The sequence below is a fragment of the Ahaetulla prasina genome, chromosome 16, assembly GCF_028640845.1.
Source record: "Ahaetulla prasina isolate Xishuangbanna chromosome 16, ASM2864084v1, whole genome shotgun sequence".
NCBI lineage: Eukaryota > Metazoa > Chordata > Lepidosauria > Squamata > Colubridae > Ahaetulla > Ahaetulla prasina.
Window position 1 is genome coordinate 8,002,501 of NC_080554.1, and position 24,793 is coordinate 8,027,293.

Below are 24,793 nucleotides of genomic sequence, written 5' to 3' on the forward strand. Positions count from 1 at the left end.
TCTGATGATCACGCAGCTCAGCTGGGCATGGGGGGGGCAGGGATTTTTGCTACCAGTTCTTCAAACCATCCGCTGCCATCGTTACCGGATCGTCTTTGAGAAGAAATTGGACAACCATTTGTCTGAAATAGTATAGGGTTTCCTGCCTGAGCAGGGGGTTGGATTAGAAGACCTCCAGAGTCCCTTCCAACTCTGCTGTTGTTGTTGTTGTTGTGTTATTATTTGTGGTAATAATCTCTCCCGACTCCCTCATTTTCCCTATATAAAATGCAGAGATATAAAATAAAAGGGAGAGAGAGAGAGAGAGAGAGAAGATCCTGTCCTTGTTTTTATTGACATCATATTTCAAGGCGGGTTTTGTAAGGACAAACTCTCTACCAACCCCCTCTGATGTCCACAGTTTTCCTGTTTCGGTTTACCATGGCACAGAGTACTTCGTGTCAGAAGCATCTCCATTAAAATAAGGCCCACCAAACGACATCAAGTTTTACGTACAAAATACAAGATGGAAATATGTGCGGATTAAAGAGACCTTGCCCGCGTGGGCACAGAACGTGACAGCACATTGAAATGAGCCAGGTTTATTAAATTCATACGCGATTAATCAATCGGATGGAAGGCTATTCGTCTGACTTCCAACCACACCTGATGGCTGGTCTTAGAAACGGCATAGAGAGTTGTGTTTCCAGACACGTAGAGATTAAAATCCTACAGATTAAAATACGATGGATGGATAGCTCATGGGCTGGAATTTAGGAGTGTGCAAACCCATCGATTTTCAGCTCATTTTCAAGGCTATTTTGGCCTGTTTTTGAGGCTTTTTCTAGCCCATTTTCAAGGCTTTTTTCAGCCCATTTTCAAGGCTTTTTTGACCTGTTTTTGAGGCTTTTTTCAGCCCATTTTCGAGGCTTTTTCAGCTCGTTTTCAAGGGTTTTTTTTGGGCCTGTTTATGAGCCGAAAAAAGCCTCAAAAACGAGGCAAAGAAAGGGCCGAAAACGAGCCAAAAAAAAAAAAAAAGGCCGGAAAAAGGGCCAAAAATGGGGCACGCAGAGGCCAAAAACCCTTTTTTGTTGTTTTCCTCTTCTAAATTTAGGTGCATCTTATAGTCAGGTGCGTCTTATTATAGTCTGAAAAATACAGTATTTCCATCCGTGAAAGGCAATTATTACCGCCAACTGACCTATCTCTGGAAAGTTAAACAAGGCACATGTGGGAATTCCATCTTTCGGGTGCGCTTTAAGATTCTGGTTACCACCTTTAAAGCGCTCCATGGCTTAGGGCCCGGGTACTTACGGGACTGCCTGCTGTTACCCTATGCCTCCCACTGACCCGTGCGCTCACACAGAGAGGGCCTTCTCAGGGTGCCGTCCGCCAAGCAATGTTGGCTGGCGGCCCCCAGGGGAAGGGCCTTCTCTGTTGGAGCTCCTACGCTTTGGAACAAACTTCCCCCTGGTTTACGTCAAGTGCCTGATCTTCGGACTTTTCGCTGTGAGCTGAAAACGCACCTATTTATTCAAGCGGGACTGGCTTAAAAGTTTTATTAAATTTTTAATTGGGGATATTTATATTTTAGGGTTTTAAATTGGTTTAAATTCTGGCCGTCTTTGTAATATGCTCAGTTTTAATCTTGTTTTAATGTGTATATTGTGGGTTTTATTCGGCTGTACACCGCCCTGAGTCCTTCGGGAGAAGGGCGGTATAAAAATTGAATAAAATAAAATAAAAAAAAACCCTTCCCCCCTCCCTCCCCCCCCCCGGGCTTCCCGGGTCAATCACAAGGTATTGTTATACATAAACCAAACATAGAATAAAATTTTCCCTTCCAATCCAAATAACCACATCCAAAGCTTTTCATCTCCCAACCCCCTCCCCATTACCTAAAATAACTTTCTAATTATTCAAAGGCAATCTGATATTTCTTAATCTGGTATCTGTTTTGTAAATAATCAATCCATTTTTTCCATTCAATTAAATATCTTTCCTGCGTATTGTCTTTTAAAAACGCTGAGATTTTTTTTTTGGGAGGGAGGGGGGAAAAGGGGGAAAATGTTTTTGTTTTTTAAAACTCTTTCAATAAAAAAAATTGAATAAAATAAAATAAAAAAATAAATAATCTTGTCGTAGGAAAAAGAGCCAATTATTGACCTTTTCAAAGCACAAATTCCAAGGACGGAGAATGAGCCCACTCCAAACGGCACAAGGAACACAACGGCAGCAGTTTTCAATGGCTTACAGATCCAAAAACAACAACAAAAAACGCACGTCGGTGTTCGCTTGTTACAGCTATCTTCCTTGCTTTAGAAAAATCGTTCTCCTTTCCCCTCAATTCCTGATGCATTTTGCTGCTTCTTCTTCTTTGTTTAAAACAAACAAACAAACTCAAAATCCTTTGTGCTCCATCTGTCACACAGAAAGCAAGATAAAACAAAACGGGAACGATCAATGTTGTATTTATTTTGCCTTCCCAACTTGGATCGGCTTCAGAGGCCGCAAGTCGGCTGGGAAGTTCTCCGCCACTGCCCTGGCTGGCTTAGATCTATTGGAAATTGGCTCGATCCAGAGTCAGGGGATGGAGCAACTCTAATCTCCCTTGTCAACAGTCAAACATGATAACATCTGGCGCTGCGCCACCGAAATGTGGCTCGCCCTAATTCTACGTCCGCTGGGATGGCCACCAGCTGCCCCTGGAAGGTTGGTGGAGCAGCTGTACAAACCTAGAAACTATTTAAACAGAGAAAGAGCTGGTGGGGGGGGGAGGAAAAGAGAGGATGGGAATGGATCAAACTGCAAAAATTGTGGCAGATTTAAGGAGATAATTACCGAGGGTGGTGGTGGAAAAAATGGATAAAGCAGTTGTCCCTGTTAATGCAATGAAAAACAGACCCCAAATGTTTATATCAGGGAACTGGTGACTCTTTCGTCTTTAATGAAACTTGTCCGCGAGCTCATCTCTTGCATTTAATTTGGCTTGGTTTTTGTCTTCAGTTGCCTTTCTGCCAAATAACAGAACAGTTGCCTATCCCCAAAATAACATTAGCGGGGAGGATTGTGGGGGTCCTTGGTGCTCTCTGAGTTTGGTGGTTTTCTTGCAGATGTTTTCATTACCCAGCTAGATAACATCATCAGTGTGAGGAGGAGGAGGAGGAGGAGGAGGAGGAGGAGGAGGAGGAGGGGGAGGAGGAGGAGGAGGAGGAGGACGACGACGACGACGACGACTGTGGGCTCCTTGGTACTCTCTGAGCTTCATGGTTTTCTTGCAGAAGTTTAATTACCCAACTAGGTAACATCAGTGGGAGGAGGAGGAGGAGGAGGAGGAGGAAGAGGAGGAGGAGGAGGACTGTGGGCTCCTTGGTACTCTCTGAGCTTCATGGTTTTCTTGCAGAAGTTTAATTACCCAACTAGGTAACATCAGTGGGAGGAGGAGGAGGAGGAGGAAGAGGAGGAGGAGGAGGACTGTGGGCTCCTTGGTACTCTCTGAGCTTCATGGTTTTCTTGCAGAAGTTTAATTACCCAACTAGGTAACATCAGTGGGGGGAGGAGGAGGAGGACTGTGGGCTCCTTGGTTTTCTCTGAGCTTGATGGTTTTCTTGCACAAGTTTAATTACCCAACTAGGTAACATCATCAGTGGGACGAGGAGGAGGAGGAGGACTGTGGGCTCCTTGGTACTCTCTGAGCTCTTCATGGTTTTCTTGCAAAAGGACCCAGATTGTTGGGGGCAATAAGTTGACTTTGTATATAATATAAATATGGATGGAGACTATTGCTTGACATAGTGTAAGCCGCCCTGAGTCTTCGGAGAAGGGCGGGATATAAATGCAAATTAAAAAAAAGTTTAATTACCCAACTAGGTAACACCAGTGGGAGGAGGAGGAGGAGGACTGTGGGCTCCTTGGTACTCTCTGAGCTTGACGGTTTTCTTGCAGATGTTTAATTACCAACTAGGTAACATCATCAGTGGGAGGAGGAGGAGGAGGAGGAGGAGGAAGAGGAGGAGGTGGTGGTGGTGGAGTTGGAGGAGGAGAATTGTGGTGGTTTTGGTGCTCTCTGAGCTGGGTTGTTTTCTTGCAGACTTTTCATTACCCAACTAGATAACACCATCAGCGCAAGAAGGAACTGTATATAAACACAGAGCAAACCCCACTCCCTTCTAAAACTGATGATGTTACCTAGTTGGGCAAAGAAAGGCCTGCAAGCAAAGCACCAAGCTCAGAGAGCACCAGGCTCAACCCTGAGCTACAAACATACTGTTCTACCAAAATTGGTGAGAACGGCCGCTTATTACCCCCATGTTTAATAGGATCAGAACATGACTGCCCTCCCGTTTGTAGGGCTATACATTTAGCGGCTTCTTTTGACTGGTGAATATATGTTGACATTCCAGCTGCTGATGGAGCCGTGCATGTATCGGAAGGATAGGGTGTGTGTGTGGGTGGTGGTGGAGGAGAGATTTTCTGCGAGGAAAATTATGCAGGGCGCAGAAGATTTCCATCAGAGCTGCCAATGAAATACCAATAAAACAGATTAATATCCTCGGGAAGACGGGAGGAGGTGGGGCAGTCTCCAATCGAGACATAATGGCTTCTCAGAAGATGAAAAACACCAGGGACCCCGGGAAATGGCACCGAGAATGAGAATGATCTCTGACACGAATACTTTTAAATACGGTTCTAAAACTGCGGGGAAGAGAAGTAACTTTTAAGGGGCGGCTTGCAGACGGAGCTGGCAAGGAGAATTCGAAATGTTAGCTTATTCTGGCCAGGAATGCGGGTTGGTGGGTGGGGAAAAAAAACTCCTTTCTTTGCTTCCATCGGGTTTAACGGATTAACAGAGTTGGAAGGGACCTTGTAGGTCATCTAGTCCAACCCCCTCCCCAAGCAAGAGACCTTATACCATTTCTGACAGATGGCAGTCCAGTCTCTTCTTGAAAGCCTCCACTGATGAAGCTCCCATAACTTCTGAAAGCTGTTCCACCGATTAATTACAGAATAACAAGAGTTGGAAGGGACCTTGCAGGTCATCTAGCCCAACCCCCTCCCCAAGCAAGAGACCTTATACCATTTCTGACAGAGGGCAGTCCAGTCTCTTCCTGAAAGCCTCCAGTGATGAAGCTCCCATAACTTCTGAAAGCTGTTCCACCGATTAATTACAGAATAACAAGAGTTGGAAGGGACCTTGCAGGTCATCTAGCCCAACCCCCTCCCCAAGCAAGAGACCTTATACCATTTCTGACAGAGGGCAGTCCAGTCTCTTCTTGAAAGCCTCCAGTGATGAAGCTCCCATAACTTCTGAAAGCTGTTCCACCGATTAATTACAGAATAACAAGAGTTGGAAGGGACCTTGCAGGTCATCTAGCCCAACCCCCTCCCCAAGCAAGAGACCTTATACCATTTCTGACAGAGGGCAGTCCAGTCTCTTCTTGAAAGCCTCCAGTGATAAAGCTCACATTGATCCAGCTGGCATAAACCCTGGATCTTGATGTCTTATGCCATAATTAATGCCATACCAAAAATCGGTCCCCCTACAATATTTTATCCAGTTTTGGACGCGACGTTTAAGAAGGACGTTAGAAACCGGAGCACGTTAAGAACGTAACAACCAAAATAAGGAGGGTATGGATGCTACAGGTAATCCTCGACTTACGATGGCTCATTGAATGACCTCTCTGATGCCACAACGGCACCGAAAACAGTTAGGAATGTTTTTCACGCTTCCCGTTAAGAGAGACTTTTGCGAAGTGAGTTTTGGCTCATTTTATCACCCTTTCTGGCCACCGTTGTTAAGTGAGACGCTGCAGTGGGTAGGTCAGTAAGCCGGTTGTTAAGTGAATCTGGCTTCCCCCGTTGACTTTGCTCGTTAGGAGGTCGCAAAATGGGATCACGTGACCCCAGAACACCACAATTGTCATAAACAGAAGTCACTTAGTAAGTATCTGAATTTGACCATGGCGATTCTGCAGTGATTGTAAGTGTGAAAAACCATCTTAAGTCACCTTTTTCAGTAGCGTTGTAACTGTAAGTCGAGAACCGCCTGTCCTACGTTTTCCTGAGTTGTCTAGATTTTTAGGTCTCGGCAGTATGCATCTGCATCAGAATTAACACACAGAGCTTTCGACTTTGGACATTGTAACCGGAACTTGAGGGTTCCAGTAGTGTATCTGAGGAGCTGTTTCACACACAGAGAAGAGCAGGATCAAATTATTCTCCGAAGCACCTGAAGGCAGGACAAGCAACGACGGATGGAAACTAATCAAAGACAGAAGCAAGCTGGAATTAAGGAGAAACTTCCTTAACAGTGAGGACAATTAACCAGTGGAACAGCTGGCCATCAGGAATCGTGGGCGCTCCATCGGTGGAGGTTTTTAAGAAGAGACTGGACTGTCTGAAATGATATAGGTTGTTCTGCTTGAGCAGAGGGCTGGACTAGAAGACCTCCAAGGTCCCTTCCAGATTCTATTCTATTCTATTCTATTCTATTCTATTCTATTCTATTCTATTCTATTCTATTCTATTCTATTCTATCCTATCCTATTCTAATTCTAATTCTAATTCTATAATTCTAATTCCAATTCTAATTCCATTCCATTCCATTCTAATTCCAATTCTATAATTCTAATTCCCTTCCATTCCATTCCAATTCCAATTCCAATTCCAATTCTAAGTCTAATTCCATTCTAATTCCAATTCTATAATTCTAATTCCCTTCCATTCCAATTCCAATTCTATAATTCTAATTCCCTTCCCTTCCCTTCAATTCTAATTCTAATTCTAATTCTAATTCTAATTCTAATTCTAATTCTAATTCTAATTCTAATTCTAATTCTAATTCTAATTCTATAATTCTTATTCCAATTCTAATTCCATTCCATTCCATTCTAATTCCAGTTCTATAATTCTAATTCCCTTCCCTTCCCTTCCAATTCCAATTCCAATTCCAATTCTAAGTCTAATTCCATTCTAATTCCAAATCCAATTCCAATTCCATTCCATTCCAATTCCAATTCTATAATTCTAATTCCCTTCGCTTCCATTCTAATTCTAATTCTAATTCCATTCCATTCCATTCTAATTCTAATTCTAATTCTATAATTCTAATTCTATAATTCTAATTCTAATTCCCTTCCATTCTAATTCTAATTCTAATTCTATAATTTTAATTCGAATTCCATTCCATTCCATTCCATTCCATTCACTGGGGCGAGGTTGAAAAGAAACCTGCTTAAAACTTACCACAGTGGGATTAACAATGTAGGTTTCTGCTCCTCGCTTCACTGAAAATGACGGGACACCTTTTTTTTTTTTTTTTTAAAGAAAATGTTTATGTGCTTGGAGAAAACCAACGGCGCCTCTAATGCTTTCACTCCAGAAGGCCAGGAAAAAAAGCATCGATTTGCTCTCCCATCGGAGGCAAGAAAATGTACCAGCTGGAGAAGAAGAAGAAGAAGAAAAAAAGACGAGAACCCAATGAAAAATTTAAATGCTGCTGAAGCCTTCGGTTCCTATGCGGAAGAAGAAAATTGAATTTGCACGGGTTTCCGCGAGGTTGCGCTTGATCGACATTGCAAGGGGGGGGGACAGATAAGGTCATGGAAACTCCAGAAACATTGAAAGCAGGGAGCGATAAAGAGAAGCAGTGGTTTCTGGGAACTCCATCTTCCATCATTAAAAGCTGGTCCCTCCGTTGTCTAGCAAGTAGAAAAGAGTAGATTCCCGCTCAGCGAAGGGCCACGGAAGGGTATTGCGCGATCATTTGGAAAAACAGAAAGGGCTTGGCCCGTTGCTGTAAAAGTTTCTTTGAGTGCTTTCTTTTTTCTTCTTTTTTCCCCCATCGATGGCTCTTGGTTCTGCTGCATTGCATCAAAGGATGAATTTGATGTGGTTCTCCTTGCTTTTAAGTTTTGCTAAAGTTTTTCTGACCCTGGCTGTTTCTCCATCTGAAAAAAAGTTTCATAGGAAAGGTTTTTGTTTTTTTTCAAGAGGCAACTAGACTTTTTGATTTTTCTTTGAAGACATTTCCGCTTCTCATCCAAGAAGCTTCTTCAGCTCTGGATGAGAAGTGAGTGAAGACGTTTCTTGGATGAGAAGAAGCAAAACGTCTTCAAAGAGAAAACCAGAGTCCAGTTGCCTCTTGGGAAAAACACCTTTGGGACAACCATGACTGGATGACTAAGAATCTCCAAAGCCATTTAGCTACACTAGAGCTAAAGAAGCTTCTTGGATGAGGAGCGAAAGGTCTTCAAAGTAAAACCAGGAAGTCCAGTTGCCTCTTGAAAAAGCACCTTTGAGACAACCAGGACCTGGCTGACTGAGACTTCTAGGAAATGTTCTCCCCAGATGTTTTTCTTAGAGATTCTCTTTAGAAGACCTTGAGGTCTTAATAGGAGCCAGCCGTGTGCAGCAGCTGCCAAAAATGCCAACACAGTTCTAGGCTGCATTAACAGAAATATAGAATCAAGATCACGGGAAGTGTTAATATCACTCTATAATGCCTTGGTAAGACCACACTTGGAATATTGCATGTAGTTTTGGCCAGCACAATATAAAAAATGATGTTGAAACTCTGGAAAAAGTGCAGAGAAGATCAACAAAGATGATGGAGGCTAAAACACGTAAAGAAGAGTTGCTGGAACTGGGTATGTCTAGTTTAATGAAAAGAAGGACTAGGGGAGACATGGTAGCAGTGTTCCAATATTTGAAAAGCTGCCACAAAGAAGTTGCACTGTTTAATTTTTCTTTCTTCTTCCTTCCTTCCTTCCTTCCTTCCTTCCTTCCTTCCTTCCTTCCTTCCCCTCCCTCCCTCCCTCTTTCTTTCTTTCTATTCTCCAAAGCACCTGAAGGCAGGACAAGAAGCAATGGGTGGAAGTGAATCAAGGAGAGAAGCAACTTAGAACTAAGGAGAAATTTCCTGACAGTGAGAACAATTAATCAGTGGAACAACTTGCCTCCAGAAATTGTGAATGCTCCAACACTGGAAGTTTTTAAGAACAGATTGGACAACCATTTGTCTGAAATGGCATTGGGTTTCCTGCTTAAGCAGGGGGTTGGACTAGAAGACCTCCAAGGTCTCCTCCAATTCTGTTATTATGAAACCAAGGTGGCGATGTGTTTGCAGATCCATTCAGAGATCTTTCCATCTATGTAGCGTCCTGGCTGATGTTCAGCATAGAAAACGGTCCACATTCTCCTTTTTAATTGGAATATTTCATGGGTCAGCTGTGCCATTTTTGGCCCCATCGGTATCGATTAACAATTGCACTCAAAGGAGTTATTATTCAGAGAGCTCATAAATAAAAGGGCAGGACAGAAATAGCAGAAATAAACATCCAAGCCTGGATTTGCTAAGGCATGCAAAATAAAGGATGTTTTTGTGCTGCAAATTAGCCAAGGGTTCAACGTTGGAGCCCTTTGCAAATGCCAAGGTGGAAGAGAAAAAAAAGCGTTTATTTCCAAATGTCACGATTAAAATATCAACGCACGGTTTTAAACCACAGAGTCGGTTCTCCCAAACGTGGGGACAATGATCCCATTTATATCTTTTTTTTCTTTTTTAAAGGAACAAGATAAATTATGGATCAGAGGTCTAATCAGTATGTATTGGTCTACACAGGATAACGTGTCTTTAATACAAAAAACCCCCAAAAACCCAAACATTTTGTGGAGCCACGGTGGACGAGATCAAACCCATAATTCCTGGTCAGCCACTCTGTGACACACAGTGTTGGTTAGGCCACTGATGACTCTTCATTGACTTATCAGACATACGTGGGTTAGATAGGAATAATTCGAATGAAACAGAAATATTCTGTACTGAAACTGCCCTGTAAGAAAACAAGCATGCCTATACATATGTAGGAGAAGCCCTTATGAATAGAATAGAATAGAATATAGAGAGGGGAAGGGAAGGGAAGGGAAGGGAAGGGAAGGGAAGGGAAGGGTAGAATAGAATAGAATAGAATAGAATAGAATAGAATAGAATAGAATAGAATAGAATAGAATAGATCATGTAGAATGGAATGGAATGGAATGGAATGGAATATAGAATAGAATAGAATAGAATAGAATAGAATAGAATAGAATAGAATAGAATAGAATAGAATAGATCATGTAGAAGGGAATGGAATATAGATTATAGAATAGAATAGAATAGAATAGAATAGAATAGAATAGAATAGAATAGAACAGAATAGAACAGAAAATGTAGAATGGAATAGAATGGAATGGAATGGAATGGAATGGAATATAGAATAGAATAGAACAGAACAGAACAGAACAGAACAGAAAATGTAGAGTGGAATGGAATGGAAAATAGAGTAGAGTAGAGTAGAGTAGAGTAGAGTAGAGTAGAGTAGAGTAGAGTAGAGTAGAGTAGAGTAGAGTAGAGTAAATAGAGTAGAGTAGAGTAGAGTAGAGTAGAGTAGAGTAGAGTAGAGTAGAAGAGACTAGACTAGACTAGACTAGACTAGAATAGAATATAGAGTTGGAAGGGACCTTGGAGGTCTTCTAGTCCAATCCCCTGTTTAGGCAGGAAACCCTATACCATTTCAGATAAATAAAATGGTTGTTCAATCTCTTCTGAAAAACTTCCAGTGTTGGAGCATCCACAACTTCTGGAGGCCAGTCGTTCCACTGATCAATTGTTCTCACCGTCAGGAAATTTCTCCTTACTTCTAAATTGCCTTCATGTGACCTTCTGACAAGCAAGGTCAGTGGGGAAACCGGTTTCACTTAACAACCCTGTTACGAACTTACCACCTGCAGCGATTCATTTACAGTAACAACGGTGGCAAGAAAAGTCGTAAACTGGGCAAAACTCATTTAAGAAATAGGAATGTTGGGCTCGACTGTGGTCGTAAGTGGAGGAATACCTGTAATCACCTAACTAAACATCAAGTTGCACTGTTTAATCTTTCCTTCCTTCCTTCCTTCCTTCCTTCCTTCCTTCCTTCCTTCCTTCCTTCCTTCCTTCCTTCCTTCCTTCCTTCCTTCCTTCTTCTTATTCTTTGTTCTGTTTTATTAAACGGAAAAGAATTTAGAAAGAAAAACTTTTTCCAAAACATCAAACGGACGGATCAAAATTCTAAGTCTCCAAAGAGGTTGGTCTTATATCTCTTTGATAATTTATCTGGGGCCAAATACCTTCAGAAGAAGCTCATCTTCAGTAACAATTTTTAAAAAAAACAGTAATGGAAGAAGCACCTTGCATATTTTCACTCCCACAATATTGCTACAGTTTGTGATACTGAGCAATGTTCTTACTGCCGTAAAAAATATCCCAATAAAAGAAACAGGAGACAGCAACACAAACAATAATTCTTACTTTAAGATTCAGAGGTTTATTTCATGAACAATTTGGAACACGGACAGCCATCATAACAATGAGGTCCAGAGACAAAGCTAGGTCCAGCAAGGAGTAGCTATGGCCAGTGGCCCTGAACTCATCCCAAGACATTTTGTTTAAACTTTTTCTGCACGCATTTCACAATTTCCTTCCTTGTTCTTTCTTACTGACAGACAGTCTTCACAAAATACCCGTGTACGTCTCAAAGCTCTATCCATCGGCTCCTTTCAGTTCCTTATTTCTCGCCGTTTCATGCTTCTATGTCCAAATATGTTTCAAAACTTGCAAAATCACATTTCACAGCAACGGCTCAGCAGGATTACAAATAGCTCTGAGACACTTTGAAATCTTTCTATCTAAAACTTGGGTTCCTCTAGCTTTTTAGGGCCTGCTTTTTCCACCTAATGTTGTTGTTGTTGTTAGTGGCGAAGTTGTGTCTGACCCATCGCGACCCCATGGACAATGTTCCTCCAGGCTTTCCTGTCCTGTACCATCCTCTGGAGTCCATTTAAGCTCACACCGACTGCTTCAGTGACTCCATCCAGCCACCTACTTCTTTGCTGTCCCCTTCTTCTTTTGCCCTCAGTCATTCCCAGCATGAGGCTCTTCTCCAGGGAGTCTTTCCTTCTCATTAGGTGGCCAAAGTATTTGAGTTTTCTCTTCAGGATCTGGCCTTCTAAAGAGCAGTCAGGGTTGATCTCCTCTAGGACTGACCGGTTGGATCACCTTGAAGTCCAAGGGACTCCCAGTCTAGGTTTCCATTTAAGCCTTATTGATTCAAACAGATCAATAGGCTATATTTTCATTTCCCAAATTACCAACCCTTTTCTGGCCATACCCTCAAATTGGCCAAGTTGATGTGATGGAACATTGTCTGGAGTCACAGGAGGGAGGGATTTTTTCCCCCAGAGGACAAAGAGACAACATAACTTGGAATTTTTGGTAGGCAGGAGAGAAAAAAAGTGAAGGCGAACCCTCCGTAGAAAAGCACAGAATAGAGTATAGTTCTGGGGATAGTTGCTTTAGCCTGGCAAGATTCTGTCTATAGGCAGAATAAAGAATTACCCACAAATAAGTGTTCTTGAGAGAGAGAGCTGCTTAGAAAGCATGGTTGTCATGTTCTTAGAGAAGCCACATCCTTACTGTTGTCACCCAGGACCAAGTAGGTAGTAGGAAACTCAGTCAATGTAAAAACAAACAAACTTTATTAGAACAGCTGAGAATTAACTCATTCTCAGCGTAGTCCAAACTAAATCAAAGCAAATTCCTCCCAACACAATTCCTCAGTCCTATCGCAAACCTTGGTCCAATTAGGCAAACTGCCAAAGGCCTTTCTTGGCAAACGTTCAGATGACACCCATACAAATGCAAAAAGACAAAGCTATCAACGTTGTTTTCCAGCAAAGAGCCCAAACGCCGTTGCTGGTCTTTTAAGCCTTACGGGAGGGGCCAATCATCTCTTGGCCCTACTCCAGAGTCATCCTCTTTGCTTGAACTGCTCTTGCCTTCTGGCAGCTCTTCTCATGCGTGCATTAGGAACAGGTTCCTCCTGTTCCTCTGCCTCACTATTGTCAGCCTCTGGAGGCTCTGGAGTCCGCACATCACTCCCCAATGGCCCTGGCCCCACCTCTGCCCTCGACACAGAACCCTCATTGGGGCCTTCCCCAGCCTCCAGGACTGGCCCATGTTCTTCCTCAGCCTCATCGCTGTCTGACTCCACTGCCAGCTCCGCAGGCTGCTGGTGGACCACAACACTTATTCCAAAAAGCAGAGAAGCAGAAAATTCTTACCATCAGCAATGAAGTGCTCAGGGACATGAAGGGTCACTTTGACAGTGAGTGGACAGGAGATCTGGGTGCCACAGACCATAGCCAGGATGCAAGAGCTGACAGCAACTAAGGTGAGGGCCGTCTTGTTCACTGGACTTTTGAGGGAACCTGGAGAAGAGAAACAAGCATACAAGGCACATTACGAAAAGGAGTTTCTCATCTCAAAAAAACATTTCAGTTGTGTCCAATTCTCAGAGGCTGCCTTGACCTGTTCCTCCAGTTTTCTTGGCAAGTTGTTGTCATTGCCTCCTTTCTGGGGGTTGAGAGAAAGGGACTGGCCCTGTGGTGGGATTCAGCCGGTTCTCACCTTTTCCAGAGAACCAGTTGTTAACTTTCTAAGCAGTTCAGAGAACCGGTTGTTGGAAGAAATCTTATTTTGTATTTTTTTCCACTTTACAGGGCTAATCCTGTAAGGAATGCAGGAAGGAAATGTTCTGGTGGTGTTTCTAGCCTAATCTCGCCCTGCTTACAGAAACTGCCTCTTGGCTTAACCCTTATTACATTGTAACAACTAAGGTGAAGCGCCCATTGACATGAGTGACATTGTGTTGGCCATGCCCACATGGTCACATGACCATTGAGCCACGCTTACCCAGCTGGTCATTAGGACAGAGAACCGGTTGTTAAATGATTTGAATCCCACCACTGGACTTGCCCAAGATCAACTAGCTGGCTACGATGGGACTAGAACTGACTGTCTCCCTGTTTCTTCCCTGATCTCACAACCACTACATCAAACTGACTCTTCTAGGGGATCTAAAGTTTCAAATTTTTAAAGGTGGGAGTTTATGTATATTTTGTATACTTTAGCTTGTGATTGTTGGTCATAATACCCGGTATTTGCTCTGGGAAGTCTGGGGGAGGGAGGGGGGGGAAATGATACATGGATTGATTATTAATGTACAGTAATTTTTGAAGATATGAAATTAAAATTTAAAATGATATTGGGGATGCTCGACTGCCATTTCAGAAAGAAAAGGAGAGAGGAGTAGAAGGAGGGAAGAAAGTAGGTAGGAAAGAGTAGAGAAGGAGGAGGGGAATAAGAAGGTTAGATAGGGTGGAAGAAGGGAGGAGTGGAGAAGGAGGAGAGGAAGTAGTAAAGTGAAGGAGATGAAGGATGGGAAGAGAGTAGAGAGGGAGGTTGTGAAGAAAGGAAGTGGCAATCGGGCAGGCCTGAATCAGTAATAAATGAAAATTAATGATTAATGATGGATAATAGTTTGTACATAAATATGATGTTGGAAAACGGAAATAAAAATTATTTATAAAAAACAACAACTGACTCTTCTCCAAGACATATGGAATATGAAAAGATTCAGGGTTTTGCATCAGTACAATAATTAAGTCAGTCTTCAGAATATAATGAAAAGCCCATCAGTATTAGCTAGCATGACCACCCCTGAGATCGTTGGCTGGATTTGCAGCCCAAGTTCCTGATTTCACATTTTGTTACCACCAGTTCACCACATGTGTGCATGCTTGCTTCACGCACATGTGTGCCTTCCACACATACACTTTGCTCATGTGTGTGCCTTTGCGCATGCGCCCAACCTAAAAAAACGTGTCTAAATAGGACGGCATAGAACCGAGGCAGGTGGGCAGGATTTCCACTACCGGTTCGGGCAAACCGGTTCTAACTGGCTGAATGCCACCTCTGCTGATGACCCCATGTTACCAAGTCCCGTTAGAAATGAAAAGTTTAATATCTTTCAGAGCGACATCTAAACTGCGGATACCAGAGGTACTTAAATGCAGCCGCACACCTGTCCCATGTTGCACTTCGATTCAAAAAAAAAAACCAGCAAAAGGTCCGATATTTTTATTCCGGGTTCCAAGCCGGATCTGAGTACATAGAAATAATAATTTGTTCTCGGTCTTAAGCACGAAGAGGGAAAACAGCTTAGGGAACAAAATCCCGGCTATCGATTCATCTGCAATGAGCGGTTATGTATAATTCACGGATTCCAGGAGATTGACAAGAGCTGAACTTCCAGCCGAGAGATGGAGGATTTCGTTCTCCTGGTCTCGCTGAATTCAGATGGATGGATCAGTTGATCCTGGTAATAAGCGAGGAAGGAGGGCTAAAAATATTGGGCATAATATAAACCTAGACGATTGGGAAACAATCTGGAACAAAAACTACATGTTAACAAAATTGATTGCCTATAAGGAAAATCAGTATAAAATGCTCTATCGTTGGCACTTAGCCCCAGCAAGGCTGGCTAAAATGGACCCAAACCTAAGCCCCAGGTGCTGGAAATGCAACCAGCACTAAGGTACCTTCATTCACACCTGGTGGTTATGCCCCGAAGTGAAAAAGTATTGGACCAAAATACTAGGTTGGCTACAAGGTTTAATAAATTGCCAAATCAAGTTAAATCCGGAAACATTTCTCCTGGGAATATTAAAAACTAAATTTGATATATATAAAAAAGATATCTGATCCTACATATACTAACAGCACCAAGAATTGCGTTCACGCAATATTGGAAGGAACATAACTTCCCGCCAGAGGGATTGATTATCCAGAAAATATTTGAATGTGCCAAAATGAATAAACTAACCTTAGAATTAAAAGAAAAAGATGATTTGGAATATTATGCGGTTTGGGGAAAATGGTATCGGTGAACAGAAACAAAAATAGGTAATATTCATAAGGAAGTTGAGGATATATCCCTGCAACACAGACTAAACTGAGCACAACCAAGCCCCCACTCAAACAGGACACACCCCCATCCAATCAGAGCACAGCCAAGCTCCCATCTAATCAGTTCAAACCCCCACTAGCAGTTAAAAGGAAGAAACAGCTGCGATCACACATTGCTCCCAGGAGCACGAAGCTGAAGCCTGAAGATGACGAATGAGACTTCGTCGAAACGTTGCCAAGACACTTCCAATTTTACACGGGAGAAAACCCGAACAACCAAAGACCTACAGATATATATATATATATATATATATATATATATATATATATATATATATATATATATATATATATATATATATATATATACACACACACACACACACACACACACACACACAGACACACACACACACATATATATACTTTATATATGTATATAATGTAGATTTTACTTGAACTGTTAATCTAAAGCATATAAAAATGACCCTGTCTGTTTGACTATGTATTAGAGTTTTGGAAAAGAAAAATTACAATAAAACTTATTTATTAAAAAAAAAAAAATAAGCGAGGAAGGAGATTGAGGTATGACACAGAATGTATCCCAAAGGGCTTCTCAAAAGGCAATGTGGCTTTCTTTGCACCTTTGCGACAACCGTGATCTGAAAGACTGAGAATCTTCATACTGTGAAATGTTCCAGAAAACCCCAGCTCCAATTAAAAACTCCGAGGCGAGCATTTCCTCAAAGTTCCATTTCTTAGAGTAGGTATACCGGCACATCTGGGAAACCCCAAATCTGAGCGTTCCGGGTTTTACCTCAGTAAATCAAAACTCCCCAAAACCATCCCCTCGCTCTTCAGTCCATCACATGCTCCAATCACCGTCCGTCCCCTCTGTTGTGTCTCGTCCGCTTTCACCGCAGCCGGGGCCTTCTTATCTGCTTCCGAACGCTGAGGAATGTCCTAGTATGCCTCCCGGCCCCAGCCCTGGCTCCATGCCCAGACAGGCTGAAGAGGAGAAAGTACCTCCAGCCCCCAGCTCTGGCTCCATGCCCAGGCAAACGGAGCAACTAGACCCCTCCCCCTCCCCCACAGCATGTGAGCCTGAGGGAGGTCAATTACCAACAGCTGCAGACTGGAATGACCCTCGCTTCAGAAGAATTGATAGGCGGCGGCTACAGAAGGAAGGGAGGGGCAGGCCTGGATAAGTGCTGAGTCATGGAGCCACACCCCATGGCCTATATAAAGGATCTGCTTTCTGGCATTCTCTGAGTCAGGCAAAGTCTAACATATCTTGCTGAAGTCACTTTCTGGTCTCCTGCCTGCCTTGAGAACTTTGCTAGGACTTTGGCAGAGCTGCAGAGGCATGCCTGATTCAGATTTCCCTGACCCGGCCGTCAGCAGAAGAGTGGGACACGACACCCTCTCGAGACATCACTCCAACCATTCCTTCCCCAGATGCAGGATTGGCCTGACCTTGACCGAAAGGAAGAATGCTATTTTTGTCTAACTACATTCCCTCTACTAAATCCCCCCTCCTACTTTCCCACACACGAGAAGGTGGTGTTATGTCCCCCTCCCCACTTCACAGAGAAGACGCAGAGAAACGCGTCCCACAGTCCTTTATATTTGGAACAGACCTGATTTTCTGTAGTGAAAGCAAGACTTGGCAGCTACAGTGCAACGGCCTGCCAAGTTCCGAATTCTTTATCTCTTAGGGAGACAGAAGCCCATGTGTCCAATATCCGTTGCCAAGACCTCACAGAAAAAAAGCCTTTGCACAATCCAGGCCTTTAACTCCCAAATGACCAATCTGCAGTTCGCACTTGGTAGCTTTTGTCCGTCACAAGGGCTACAGAGCAACTCCACCCGCTTTTATCCCCTGTGGGGTGTGGCTCAGTGACTCAGCACTCTCTGGGCCTGCCACACCTCTCCCTCTGCTGCGCACGCCTCTCTTTCCGACGCTGCCTAGGATCAATCCAGGATTGATCCTCCTCGTCCTCTATCTGTGGGGGCTCTGACACGACTTCTTCCTGGCCTTCCGCTGGCACTTGAGGCGTTGCCAGGAAGGAGGGACCTGGAGAGGGAGGCCTTGTCGGCTCCTCTCCCTCACTCTCCGAGTCATCCTCCTCCATGAAGACAGGCTCGGGGGCCGGAATCACAACAGGCGGCAGCGTGGAAGCTTCCGGGGCTAATATGGCTTCCAAAGCTGACACATACACACTCAGCACAGAGTAAAGGACATATCCTTAAAAGTTCCTATTCAAGTATCTGAGAGATAGAATCAAGATCACGTGAAGCGTTAATACCATTTTCTAATGCCTTGGTAAGGCCACACTTGGAATCCTGAATCCAGTTTTGGTCGCCGCGATGTAAAAAGGATGTGGAGACTCTAGAAAGAGTGCAGAGAAGAACCACAAAGATGATTAGGGGACTGGAGGCTAAAACATACGAAGAACGGTTGCAGGAACTGGGTATGTCTAGTTTAATGAAAAGAAGGACTAGGGGAGACAGGATAGCAGTCTTCCAATATCTCAGGGGCTGCCACAAAGAAGAGGGAGTCAAGCTATTCTCCAAAGCACCCGAGGGTAGAACAAGAAGCAATGGGTGGAAACTAATCAAGGAAAGAAGCAACTTAGAACTAAGGAGAAATTTCCTGATAGTGAGAACAATTAATCAGTGGAACAATTTGCCTCCAGAAATTGTAAATGCTCCAACACTGGAAGTTTTTAAGAACAGATTTGTCTGAAATGGTATTGGGATTCCTGTCTAAGCAGGGGGTTGGACTAGAAGACCTCCAAGATCCCTTCCAGCTCTATTGTTCTATTCTTTTTGAAGCTTGGTTTTGCTTGGAAGCCTGTTGGGTTTCTGATCTTTTTGTTCAGCCACCTGGCCGCCAATTAAATCTCTGTGCTGTTTTCCAGCTTTTGATGATCTGCAGAAGATAAAGGGCGAGTTGGACCATGGTGAACCAGAACTCCAGATGAGTGTACCTTTCTTCCAGTGGTGAAATCCAATTTTTTTTACTACTGGTTCTGTGGGTGTGGCTTGGTGGTAATGGCAGGGGAAGGATACTGCAAAATCCCCATTCCCACCCCACTCCAGGGGAAGGATACTGCAAAATCTCCATTCCCACCCCACTCCAGGGAAAGGATACTGCAAAATCTCCATTCCCACCCAACTCCAGGGGAAGAATACTGCAAAATCTCCATTCCCACCCCACTCCAGGAGAAGGATACTGCAAAATCCCCATTCCCCATGGGCTCCAGGAGAAGGATACTGCAAAATAGGGACCATCTGACTGAGATGGTGTAGGGTTTCCTGCCTGGGCAGGGGATTGGACTAGAAGGCCTCCAAGGTCCCTTCCAACTCTGATGTTATGTTATGTTAAAATCTCCATTCCCACCCCACTCTGGGGCCAGCCAGAGATGGTATTTGCCGGTTCTCCAAACTCCTCAAAATTTCCACGACCGGCTCTCCAGAACCTGTCAGAACCTTCTGGATTTCACCCCTGCTGTCTTCCATTAAGTTATATTGATCTGTTGGAAGGACTCAACCCCAACAGATCAACCCATGAAAAAAAGAAAAGAAAAAAGGAAGCAACTTTCTAAAGAAATGCAGTTCTTTCGTACTTTTCCAAGAATCCAGCTCTCATTGGTAGCCTGCCTCATCCCAAACATTTATGCCGCATTAACTTATCTCTTTTAATTGACGCAGTTCGATGCAGCAAATCACAAAAGTACAGTTTCCTAAATTCCAAGGGAGCCATCTCTCTCTCTTTTTGTTTCCATCCAAGGCTAGACTGCACATTTCTCACGTGTAGCCACAACAAAAGACATGAGAGACACTCGTCACTACAAAGGATGAAAGTCAACCAGCGTTTTAGAACAAAGTTTAGTAGGAATTGACGCAGTAGGTGGGCAGATCCCCTCCTCAACCCGAGTCACTTGTTAGTCACAGAAAACCTTTTTTCGTCATTCAAAGTCGTAGACGCAAAGGGTCTGGAGGCAAGCGTGGGCTGATGGTTTTTTTTAGACAGCATGAAGACCTTGATGGGAAGAGGAAAATCTCATTGAGGAGCAGCCCAAAGATTGGAGGCTGTTCTTGCTGCTTGGGGAGTGGGGGGGGGGGGCGGACGGACCGTGGAACATTAAGGATGGCCAGAAACACCAGGAGCTAGAAAAACAATTTGGAACTGGCCCTACCTTTGAGTCTATATGAAACTGAACAAGGATTTTTACCAAAAAATAAAATAAAAATAAAGTCTAGTTCCCAGGGCTTTCTCTAGATGGATAGAAAGATGATAGATACATAGATAAATGATAGATAGATAGATAGATAGATAGATAGATAGATAGATAGATAGATAGATAGATAGATAGATAGATAGATAGATAGATAGATGATAGATGATGATGATAGGTAGGTAGGTAGGTAGGTAGGTAGATAGATAGATAGATAGATAGATAGATAGATAGATAGATAGATAGATAGATAGATAGATAGATAGATAGATAGATAGATAGATAGATAGATAGATAGATATGGTAGACAGATGACAGAAGAAAGAAATAGATAGATAGACACAAATAGATAGTAGCTAAATGATAGTAGCTAAATGATAGATAGATAGATGATAGACAGACAGAGAGACAGATGATAGATGATAGAAAATAGATAAATAGAGATATGATAGATGATAGACAGAAGATAGCTAGATAGATGATAGACGATAAAAGATAGATAATAGATAGACAGATAGATAGATAGATAGACAGACAGACAAAAAGACAGATAGATGGATGATAGACAGACAGACAGACAGAGAGACAGACAGAGAGACATTTTTTTTTTAATTTGAATTTATATCCCGCCCTTCTCCGAAGACTCAGGGCGGCTTACATTGTGTAAGGCAATAGTCTTCATCCATTTGTATATTATATACAAAGTCAACTTATTGCCCCCAACAATCTGGGTCCTCATTTTACCTACCTTATAAAGGATGGAAGGCTGAGTCAATCTTGGGCCTGGTGGGACTCGAACCTGCAGTAATTGTAATTGCAGGCAGCTGTGTTAATAACAGACTGCATTAGCCTGTTGAGCCACAAGAGGCCCTGATAGACATATGATAGAAGATAGATAAATAGAGAGAGATATGATAGATGATAGACAGAAGATAGCTAGATAGATGATAGATGATAGAAGATAGATAGGATAGATAGATAGATGATAGATAGATAGATAGATAGATAGATAGATAGATAGATAGATAGATAGATAGATAGATAGATAGACAGACAGACAGACAGAAAGACATATAGATGGATGATAGACAGACAGACAGAGAGACAGACAGAGAGACATATTTTTTTTATTTGAATTTATATCCCGCCCTTCTCCGAAGACTCAGGGCGGCTTACATTGTGTAAGGCAATAGTCTTCATCCATTTGTATATTATATACAAAGTCAACTTATTGCCCCCAACAATCTGGGTCCTCATTTTACCTACCTTATAAAGGATGGAAGGCTGAGTCAACCTTGGGCCTGGTGGGACTCGAACCTGCAGTAATTGTAATTGCAGGCAGCTGTGTTAATAACAGACTGCATTAGCCTGTTGAGCCACAAGAGGCCCTGATAGACATATGATAGAAGATAGATAAATAGAGAGAGATATGACAGATGATAGACAGAAGATAGCTAGATAGTAGATGATAACTAGATAGATGATAGATGATAGCTAGCTAGCTAGCTAGCTAGCTAGCTAGATAGATAAACAGACAGACAGAGATATATGACAGACATATGATAGATAGATAGACAGATAAATCCATAGACAGACATATGATAAATGACAGATGATAGCTAGATGATAGATCGATAGATCGATAGATCAACAAAGTCATATGACAGACATATGACAGAAGATAGATAAATCGATAGATGTATGATAGATGATAGACAGAAGATAGCTAGATGACAGACAGACAGACATATAGATAGATAGATTGTAGACAGACAGACTGATTGACTGACTGACTGATTGACTGACTGACTGGCGTGTGGGACTAGCAACATAGCATCTGGACAGGGATATGCAAAGCTAGCACCTACTTAAATGCCAAGATAAGTTTTATAGCTTTAGGATATGTTTATATGAGGAAGCGACAGCTTTAAGTTCAGAAGAATTTTGAGCAGTCGAAAATAAGGCCAAGAGGGAGAACTCTGTGTGTTTTTGTGTGTGTGTGTGTTTGTGTGTGTGTGTGTGTGTGTGTGTGAAGAAACAGAAGAACTGGAGGATCCAAAATAAGGCAGTCTTCAGGCAAGAAGTCTGATTTGAAAGTAGAGAAGACTGACAGCAAGGCTGAGCCAAAAAAACCAACAACTCTTAAACACCCGCAAAGCATGCCTTGTTTTTTTCTTTTTTTGCAGATTGCATCCAAGCAACCTCCCATAACCAAGTCAATTAATTGCTGCTTAATTGGGCCTTGAAGGCTTGAGAGAGAACAACCTCTAGAGGTAGCTTCCGAAGGATGCTTTTTCCAAATTAATAGATCCCCCCCCCTGATTTCCAGCCTCTGCCCTACATTTAAGTTGGCCTTAATTCAAGATGTTCCCGTTTCAGAAGTTAAGGAGAATAAGAAGGAGAAGAGAAATTTCCTGACAGTTGGAACAAATTAATCAGTGGAACAGCTTTCTCCCAGAAGTTGTAGGTGCTCCATCACTGGAGATCTTCAAGAAGAGACTGGACAGTTGTCTGGAATGATGTAGGCTGTGGTGGGATTCAGCCGGTTCGCACCAGTTCGGGAGAACCAGTTGTTAAGTTTCTGAGCAGTTTGGCAAACTGGTTGTTGGAAGAAATCATTAGGGCAGAGAACCGGTTGTTGAATTACTTGAATCCCACCACTGGGTGTAGGGTAGTGATAGCGAACCATTTTTGGCATTGAGTGCCCAAACTGGTAAGTGTGTGCATGCACGTGCCAGAGTGCCGAAAACCCAAAGAACAGCTGGCCGGTGCTCATGCACGTGGCAACCAGCTGGTCTTTGGGTATTGTGTCTGCGCCCCCTCTGCAGACTTTATTGCCAGAAAGTGACTTGGAGCCATGCCTCCTGCCAGAAAGTGACTTGGAAAGTGAGGGGGAGGGGCCGTCAGGACTTACCTCGGGAGCAGCAGCTTCCCTGGCTCAGCTCCAGGAGCCAGAGGCAGGCCAGGTGGAAGAGATAATGAGGCCTCCGTCCCCTGACTCTTTCCCCCCCCAGGCCACACCTACAGACCCAGCTGATGGCAATCAGGCTTGGTTGGACCCTAGGTTTCATAGGCAGGAGAGGCGGGAACAACAGAAGCAGGGGTGGGGCAGACCTAGGAAGTGCTGAGTCATGGAGCCACACCCCACAGGATATAAAGGCAGCCAGAGCTGCTGTGCCTCTTTGTAGCAGGCAAATTAACTGCTGAACTAAAAGCTGAAGTGCTGTTTGACTCATCGGCGTCGAGGGAGATAACAGAGACACTTGGCAGATGCTTGCTATTTTGCTGCCAGAGCTGATAGTGCCAGCTAATTAAGCCATCACTCGGACAGAGGCAAAGGAGGACAGAACACTGGGTTTCCAGTACATGCATGTGTGTTGTAGAACCAGAAACCTGAAGACCAGCTGGCCGGCACGCGCGTGCCCCAAGAATGGCCTGAACAAGGCCTGGTTTTCTGGCGCTCCAGCACCCATGAAAACCAGCTGGCTGGCTGGCTTGCATGCGCGTGCTGGAAACCAGAAGAGAAGCTGGCGACAGAGCACGTGCTTACAGAGAAGGCTCTGCGTGCCACTTCTGGCACACGGGCCCTAGGTTGGCCATCATGGCTGTAGGGTTTCCTGCTTGAGCAGAGGGTTGGACTAGAAGCCCTCCAAGGTCCCTTCCAACTCCGTTACTCTGTTAATTGATCAAGGAGAGAAGCAACCTATCCTGGTTCCCTGAAAATTAAGACCCAACTTGAAAATAATAATCCCTAGCACGATTTTTCAGGACGCTCATAATATAAGCCCTACCTCAAAAATAAGCCCCAGTTAAGATTGTCAACCAGGATGGAGGCGTTTATTCCCAAAATAAGAACTAACCAGAAAATAAGCCCTAATGCGTCTTTTGGAGCAAAAATTAATATAAGACCCGGTCTTATTTTGGGGGGGACACGGTAGAACTAAGGAGAAATTTCTCGAAAGTTAGAACAATGAATCAGTAGAACAGCTTGCATCCAGAAGTTGTGGGGGCTTCAACACTGTAGGTTTTTAAGAAGAGACTGCACGCTTATTTGTATAGGATGAAATAAGTTCTCCTGCCTTCAACAAGGAATTTGCTAGACCAACAAGAAGACCAATTCTTGAATACAGCTCGCCTGTCTGGAACCCATACCTCATTTTGGACCTCATTTCGGACATTTATACAATTGAGCGTGTCCAGAAATATTTTACAACAAGAGTTCTCCACTCCTCTGATTACAACAAAATACCTTATGCCACCAGACTTGAAATTTTGGGTTTAGAAAACTTAGAACTCTGCCGCCTTCGACAGGATCTATGTTTAACTCACAGAATCATCTATTGCAATGTCCTTCCTGCTAAAGACTACTTCAGTTTCAATCACAACAATACAAGAGCAAACAATAGATTTAAACTTAATGTTAACTGCTTCAATCTTGATTGCAGAAAATATGACTTCTGTAACAGAGTTGTTAATGCTTGGAATACACTACCTGATTCTGTGGTCTCTTCCCAAAATCCCCAAAGCTTTAACCAAAAACTATCTACTACTGACCTCACCCCATTCCTAAGAGGTCTTTAAGGGGCGTGGATAATAGCACAAACGTGCCTACCGTTCCTGTCCCAATGTCCCCTTTGATTGTATCCAATTCGTATAGTTATTACATACTTATGATTATATTTATGCTTATATATCGTATAGTTATTTCATGCTTATCCTTATATATACTGTTGTGACC

At 43.1% G+C, this 24,793-nt stretch overlaps 1 protein-coding gene across 2 annotated transcripts in view; it reads right to left on the reverse strand.

Moving 5' to 3' along the window:
* The window catches only part of ASTN2 (astrotactin 2), a 479,279-nt gene that overhangs the window by 242,307 nt on the left and 212,179 nt on the right, over positions 1-24,793 (reverse strand). For both annotated transcript variants that reach the window (XM_058159180.1, XM_058159179.1), the window contains exon 6: positions 13,126-13,272. In XM_058159180.1, coding sequence (XP_058015163.1) covers positions 13,126-13,272 — 147 coding nt within the window. The remainder of the gene's footprint in view (positions 1-13,125; positions 13,273-24,793) is intronic.